Source organism: Sinocyclocheilus rhinocerous, unplaced genomic scaffold (genome assembly GCF_001515625.1).
Source record: "Sinocyclocheilus rhinocerous isolate Xijiao unplaced genomic scaffold, SAMN03320098_v1.1 scaffold269, whole genome shotgun sequence".
Lineage (NCBI taxonomy): Eukaryota > Metazoa > Chordata > Actinopteri > Cypriniformes > Cyprinidae > Sinocyclocheilus > Sinocyclocheilus rhinocerous.
Window position 1 is genome coordinate 771,710 of NW_015652298.1, and position 8,523 is coordinate 780,232.

At 34.7% G+C, this 8,523-nt stretch overlaps 1 protein-coding gene across 1 annotated transcript in view; it reads left to right on the forward strand.

The window, feature by feature from the left end:
- The window catches only part of kif21b (kinesin family member 21B), a 105,998-nt gene that overhangs the window by 23,569 nt on the left and 73,906 nt on the right, over positions 1–8,523 (forward strand). Inside the window, exons 2-3 of the mRNA XM_016520372.1 lie at positions 5,898–6,120; positions 6,700–6,882. Coding sequence (XP_016375858.1) covers positions 5,898–6,120; positions 6,700–6,882 — 406 coding nt within the window. The remainder of the gene's footprint in view (positions 1–5,897; positions 6,121–6,699; positions 6,883–8,523) is intronic.

Consider the following 8,523-nt stretch of genomic DNA (forward strand, 5'->3'; position numbering starts at 1 on the left):
TATATATATATGTATTTATTGATTGATTTATTATTTTAATTAAGACATAATAAATGTAACAAAATATACAAATATGAAAAATGTATACAGTTAAATACAAATCTAGACTGAGAGCATGCTGTATTTATTTATCATACATTTTCATATTTATGTATTTTTTTTAACTTTTATTTTTACATTTAATTGAAGTGTTATTTTAGCTGTAAAGTTTCTAAATACCCTTTTTATGGTAGGACTGTTGTTCTAGGTGAAAGAATATAATAAATTCTTTACCAATACCAATTTTTTACTATTCAAGTTTGTAGTCAGTAAGATATATTCAAATTCAAAATATGACTCAAGTAATACAATATTGCCAAAGCTTGGTACATAAGCAGAAAAAAGAGCAGCAAATTAGTACTTTTTCTTCAGCATGGATTCATTTAATTTATTAAAAAATGGACAGTAAAGACCGAAAAATGTTACAAAATAATGTTACGAAAGCCTACACACACACAAGTTCAGCAAAGTTGTCAAGAACGCAATTTGGTTTTAGGACAACATTGATGAAAGGTTTTGAGTAGTGTGTGTGTTTGTTTGTGTGTATATATATATATATATACACACACACACACACACTTAAATAATATTTCACAATATTACGTTTTTTTTATATTTTTTTTTATCACATAAATGCCACCTTGGTGAAAACTTCTTCCAAAAACATTAAAAAGTCTTACCGACCCCAAAAGCTTGACCAGTAGTGTAAATGGGTATGTAATTTACAGTGGGTACGGAAAGTATTCAGACCCCCTTAAATTTTTCACTCTTTGTTATATTGCAGCCATTTGCTCAAATCATTTAAGTTAATTTTTTTTCCTCATTAATGTACACACAGCACCCCATATTGACACACTGTATATGCAGGTTTTCTCCAAGTAAACCAAACTTTGTTACATTTTACGTCCCTTCCTGATATTTTATACTGTTTGAAAGTTACATGTTTTTCTTGCTTTGCATAATTATGGCAGGAGATGAATGATTAGAAATAACTTTGCATAGACTAAGACTTGAAGGCAATGTTACAACAATAGACTCATATAGAGTTTCATGTCTTACGGCTATACTTTTGAAATGGTGAGTTTTTATATATATATATACAGTGCCGTGAAAAGGTTTTTGCCCCCCCTTTTTAATTTTTTGCATATTTGTCACACTTAAAAGATTCAGATCATCAAACCAATTTTAATATTACATATATATTTATGTTTATATTTATATTTATTCCGGTGTTCTGTTTTGCTCCATCAAAAATGTCCCATTGTAAATCCATCAATACTTGGACGATACACCTCTGATGCTGCGAGTCTTGTAACTAGAGTAAACTATAGTAGCGCTAAAATGCCACATTTTGTGAGAAAGCTACTTTAAACACACAGAAGTTATTTTTGAAGGTTTTAAAGCGGGAAAATGACTCTTTGTGGTTATTGTGGCTTCACACTGATTTAAGACTGCACTAACTGAAGGATGTGGTGAGAACTTCCCTTCTGCAGACCAGGAAGTGCAGTCAGAGCAGACTGATGACACACTTCCTTTAGTTTTTTCGTACACATAAACAAACAAACACACACACACACACACACACAGACACACAGAGGCAGCAGGCGGACAGATGCGTCATGTGTGAGGAGCGTTTGTCATGTGTGGGTGTCATAACTGTCAGGCACAAATGATGGATCACTGCAGATATTAAAATGGGTAGCCCAACATCTGATGTTTTTTTGTTTATGAATCTAATTTAGAGCCGCAGAGACGCTTGAATCAAATTCTGAATTGCCTTGACACATTGGCGTGTGAAATAGAGGTCGCTATTTGAGGATGTACTCGAGTATTTTTTTTGTGGGATTTTGTCTCCGACTCATCTAAAGATGTTATTTTTGTGTTTGGGGTTACTCTTTTTGCGTAATTAAAAATTGATAATGACACTGATAGCATTAGCAGTCCTTATTTAGAGAAACCAACCCTATTAAATCTCCAGGCCCTGTGGGAATGAAATGTCTTTGTTCTGTGGAACATCAGCATAATTATTTAGCAAAGCGTTAATAATCTCCTCAAGACGTTTAGTGTTTTATCTCACAGGAAATTACAAATTGCACAGCTCTTTAGGATAAACAGATCAAGGCAATAAGGATGTGCCTTCGACGCACACTGATCTGAAAACAGTTTGGAGGACTTCAGTGGCGTAAGCTGGTCTAGGATCAGGTAAGGATGCGGTGCGGGCCGATGGGATGTGTAATCCTCCAGCGTGGGGTTATTTTTAGTGTGTGATCCTCTCAGGGGAGCGCCTCATGTGTTGTGTTTGTCATCCTGATCAATGCGCTATAGATTATGGTTCCCCTGACTGTGGAACGGGATAAAAGAGAGGCTAAAGCCCAGCTGAGGCCAGAGAGAGAGAGAGAGGAGGATGGGTAGATTCGGATAGATGTGTGTGTGTGTGTGTGTGAAGCAGAAGGGATTGAGCCTGCGTTCTGTGCATATGTGCTCTTGTTAATTGATTATTCATGGTTCTCTCTCATTTCCTGCCACATTCGGCTGGTTAAAACAAGAGGCACAGCTGTAGATGCTAATGATCAATGTAACACCCAGAATCAGGGTTCAAATGTGACTAACATATGCTGGGACGTGTCTGCTACTTACACTGGGTTTGTGGTGTGTTTCATGTTTTGCTGATCTCGTAACACAAGGACCTTCTTTAGAGTTTGTGGTGTTTGTGTTTGTAGTTGGCTATGTAAAAATGTCCCCAGAAATTTGTTAAATATGTCCAAAAAAGTCATATATATATATCTATCTATCTTATATTAGGGATGTAATGGTATGAAAATTTCTTATCACGATTATAGTGACCAAAATGATCATGGTTATCAGTATTATCACGCTATTGTTAAAATATGCTGGAAATGTTAAAAAAGTTCTGACACATAAATCGTTTCACCAAGTCTTGTATTTAAAATCAACAAACAATAAATCAAATTACTTTTTGTTGCATAAACACTAAAACAATAGCATTACCAGTGATGTCTGGATTTTAAATGACAACATGACTGACAACAGTTTATCTAAGAGCATGTACGAAGTGTTCAAATAAAGCTTTGAAAAAGTTTCATAAAATGGTAAACCTCACATTTCAGCCATTTCTGGGCCATAAAATGTTTCAGATGCATTGCTGTTGATTGCTATGGTCTAGTTTCACCTTGTAATGAAAATAACAAACCATTAAAGGTAACCATTAAAATGTTTAAAAAAAGATGCACACAAGCGGCACGTTGATAATAAAAAGGGCAGATTGTTCCCCATGATCTCTGAGGTCAGTCTTGTTAATTTGTTGAAGATCATGTCAGCTGACCAGTTCACTTTGTCAGTTGAGACCAATGTATTAGTAAGAAGTATCTGTAGTAGAGATGAATGAGTATCAGCCCATCAGAAATGCCTCAGGCAAAAGCCCATTAACTTGATTCAATTTATTGTTTAATAAATTAGTGGGTTTTTAGCCTGGAGATTTAATTAACCTTGATGTTAACGTGACATGTATTTACTTGTCCGTTAATGAAAGTGCTTTAACCTGTTCCTTCACCCTAATAGAAAATTGATGGTTCTCGGGGGTCGTTCACACAGAACGCAACTTTGCATCTAAAAACATGAGATGCTGTGCTCCTCCTCCATGTTGTTGTCAAATAAAACTGTTGCCATGACAACTTGCACGCAAACACAGGAGGTCAAATGCTATTTCATGCATTCTGACTTATTTACACTTTTTACACGCACCACTTATCGATGTCAGTTCCAAAATAGTGGGCCAATCAGAAGACTCCGGAGGCGGGCAAGCGTTACAAGCTTTGTTTACAGTAAAAGTTGAAATTCTTTCAATGTGACATGGCATCTTAAAGACATGAGATGCAGGCGCAATTGTCATACACATCCGTCTAGTGCATTTACATAGAAAAACAATGGAAAAATAGCGTATTGGAATAGAAAAATTCGTTCTGTGTGAACGGCCCCTTACGGTGTACTAATGTGGTCAACACATTCATGTCATTTCAGAATTACTGAAATTGGGTGTTTCTTGGGCATCTAATGCTGTATTGCCATTGTGGTCTGAAAACACAGTATTCACACACTCTCACTAGCTTATTAAATGTGTCCACTAACAATGTGTTTGCACATACATCACAAAAGATGTCTGTTTTTTGTAATGCAAAAATGCACCACACTCTTAAAAAAAAAAAAAAAGGTGCTTCACGATGCCATAGAAGAACCTTTTTGTCTACATGGTTCCATAAAGAACCTTTAACATTTCTCTTTCACAAAAGGTTCTTTGTGGCGAAAGAAGGTTCTTCAGATTATAAAAAGGCAAGAAAGAGATGGTTCTTTAAAGGAGACATATTATGCCCCTTTTTACAATATGTAATATAAATCTCTGGTGTCCCCAGACTGTGTCTGTAAAGTTTTAGCTCAAAATACCCCACAGGTCATTCATTATATCATTTTGAAAATGCCTATTTTGAGTGGATGCAGAAACATACTGTTTTTCGTGCCTGTCTCTTTAAATGCAAATGAGCGGCTGCTCCCCGCCCCCTTTTCCAGAATAGAGCTGCACCATTACAGCTCGTAGCGGCTAAAAAACATCTGTTTTGGTTCTGATTATCATGTTTATCATTTATGAAATCATGCGTTTTAAACCATATGAGTTTAAACTTCTGATATATTTCCTTGGTTCGTAGATGCACCGGGAACCTGATTATAGCACTTCAAACCTGGAAATTCAGATTTTCATGATATGTCACCTTTAAAGAACCTTTGACTGAATGGTTCTTTGTGGAACCAAAAATGGTTCTTCTATGGCATCGCTGTGAAGAACCTTTTAAGCACCTTTTTAAAGAGTGCAGTTTCATTTCCAGCACATCTCAAATTCTGTGATGGAAATGACTCCTTTGCCTGACTACTAAATTTCATAGCTTTTATGTATCCTACATTTCACAAATTACACAATTTCGATTTTCACATAAATTCATGACTTTATAAAATGATGCACACAGTAAAAATAGTGATTCTTGCTTTAATTTCTATTATGTCTTGCATATTCCATCTCATGCATGCTCTTCAATGATAATGTCCTTAAAAACACTTGGTACATTTAATTTTGATAAAATATATTAGAAGTAAAACTGCTCTGTGTGGTGAAAATTATGCCACAACTGTTGGACAGTTGTATTTTTTAACAATTTAAGTAGATTTCACTTTAAAGTAAAAATCAATTTAAAATATATTTTAATGTTTTGCTTGGTCATTCTTTGTTTAAATTATGATACTTTTAAGCATGTATTTATTTTTTAATGGATTTTCCTAGTATAAGATTGAAAGTCTCTGTTCAGGACAAGAGTAAAACAATAAAATCTATTAATAAAAAACCTTCATATAATACAAGGGTTATCTCTAAATTTAACAAACAAACAAACAAAAAAGAAGATTTAGAGTTCCCTGCTAGTAGATTATTATTTTTTAAACAAAATGTAATGAAAGCTCTTAATTACATGGGGAAAAATGAGAGCTGTCTAGGATAGTCTGGTAGCTACTTTATGTATTTCTGTCTTTATCTGTCTATTCATATTTCTTTTATTTTTTTCTCCCTCTTGATAATGTCGTCATTTCAGATAAAACTTAAAATCCTGTTTTATTAGACTTAAGAGTTGGCTAGCTGTCCAGTCAACTTTTTAAACATTGAACCATTCATTTCTTTGAATTTAGTAGATTCTGTGGCAGAGCAGATTGTCAAACATGACTTGAATGCAGCATTTGTCCATGATTCTTTGCCTTTGTTAATGTGTTGTCAAGTTTTTTTTATCTTTTGTTCTTTTCATCAGGATCCGGCCGCAGATGGCAAAGGAAAAGATTGAGGGATGTCACATCTGCACCTCCGTTACTCCCGGGGAGCCCCAGGTGCTCTTGGGTAAAGACAAGGCCTTTACGTATGACTTTGTGTTTGACTTGGACGCTCAGCAACATCAGATCTACAGCGCCTGTGTTCACAAGCTGGTTGAAGGCTGCTTCGAGGGATACAACGCAACCGTCTTCGCTTACGGACAAGTAAGATCTACCACGCTTGTCTACACTTGGACAACTGATAAAATGACGTTTACACTGATTGTGAACCAGAAATGGCAGATGGGTTTGTGTCAATGATGATAGCGGTCATTTGTTTTCTGCATTTACACCAAAACTCACCGTTATCATCATTGACACAGTTTACACTTCTCAGCGAGCCACTTATTTATATGATGATGTTTTCACTGTGTTAGTTATAATGAAAGTATCATAGAAATCACATTGCAATAAGGAGATCCTTGCATCATGTGTTTAGTAGACATGACTGTGTTTAGCTGCAGTGAAACCTTTGATACAGTGGGATTTGATCCCGATTAGTTAATCTTAGCAGCTGTTATAGTAAAAAGAGTAACAGTTTTTAACAGAGTTCCACATGTATGACTCATTTCATATGCAAAGATTTTAGCCAATCACAGCATTTAAAAAATGCATTTCATTGTGTGAAATTTCACTTGTGTGTTTTTGTGTATGATTGTATATTGAATGTTAGCATTGTATTCATTTTAATTCTTCATTGTGCACTGTAATGGGTTTTGTGCATGTTTTTAATGTTTGTTGCAGACCGGTTCAGGAAAGACCTACACCATGGGCACTGGCTTTGATGTAACCATGTCGGAGGAAGAGCAGGGCATCATCCCACGGGCCGTGCAACATCTCTTCCAGGGCATCCAGAAACGCAGACTAGAGGCACAGAGCGCCGGCATGCCCCTGCCAGAATTCAAAGTCAGCGCCCAGTTCCTGGAGGTGAGACTTCATCAAATATAGAACTTTTTTTTTTTTTTGGTAGTTTTGCTGCCATTTATAGAGCCCTATGAAATCAGTTTCGTTTTTTCCCAAATTGGGTTTTGTTTTTCTCTAAAAGCAGTTTTTTTCCAATTAATTTTTTCTGGATTCTGTTTTTTTTTCCCCGTCTGAATTTTTCTACATTCTTTTAATGGTTAAACTACATTATAGTAATCAAAAAGCATGTTTAATTAATTTAAATCATGAAGCGTATACAATTTTTTAAAAGTTTAACAAAAACAATACTTTTAGGACTCTAATTGTTATTTAATGCTAATTGTTTTTTTTCTCAAATTCTGTTTTATTTTTTTACCAAATTCTGTGTTTTATGTTTTAATTTTTCTGAATTCCGTGATGGTTCAATTAAATTGTAATAATAAAAAAGCATGTCTAATCAATTGAATTTATAAAAACGACTTAATAATGTATTACATTTTTTACAACAATAAGGCCCCATGATTTTTTTTTTCATAAATATAATATATATATTGTAATGAAAAAATAAGCTTTTAATCAAGTGAAAATGAAACAAAACCTTACATTTTTTGGCAAACAAAGTGCTGTACAAGTGTAACAGAGGTTTTGAAATTAAAGAACAATTGTGTGATTATTTCTTAAAATAGTGTTGTAATAATTTTATAATTTGTATTATTAGTACGTTGAGATGTATATTCAACTGTAAAAAACGAATAGGCCTATATTTCTGTCACAATTTCAAGTTAAACCGAACTTTTATTTTTATGGGTTGCCATGATTATAGTTGAATTGCATTGAAAAAAAAAATTGTGTAGGATTTACTTGGAAACAATTGTCAAACAGTTTTTTTTATCAATTTTGCTAGTAAATTTCACAAATAATTACAAAACAATTCACATTTAAATCAATGCGTTAGTTAAAATAAAAAAGGTAAATTGCGACTTCCGATTAAGGGTGGGTGATATAGCCTAAAAATTATATCACAATATTTCAAGAATATTTGCGATTAATGATATTTATTAGGGCTGTGTATCACCAGCAAAGTCACGATACGATACGTATCACGATACAGATACCACGGTACGATACATATCACGATACAGGACTGTGAAAATTCGAAGAGTTCTAAACTAATGCGCTGTCTTCACTGTATCTCACGCACACACACGCTCAGTCACTCACACAGATCATGTTGCGGCCGCACTCAGGAGCAAACTTTTTAGCGCCGCCCCGCAATTTGATCAACTAAATAGCTTAATCGCTCAAGAGCTACATTATCTTTCTCAACAAGGAGCTGGTAACATCGTTGTTTCTAAAGGAATTAAAGCCACAGCTTCACAAGAGAACAAAACCAACCAAAATTTAAATTTCTTAAGAGAACAAAACCAACCAATATTTACATTTCTTAATAGAACAAAACCCACCAGTATTTCAGTCTCTTATTCGCTCTGAACGCCTGAATGTGTGCACGAGTCACTGCAGCACTGATGTATATGCTAGACAACACTGCAAATACAATATAGCCAGATCTAAATGCTAAGAAAAGTTACTAGTTACTTCACACAAATAGTAACGGAGTTACATCATTATAAAAGTAACCAATTACCAGGGAAAGTAACTATTGCA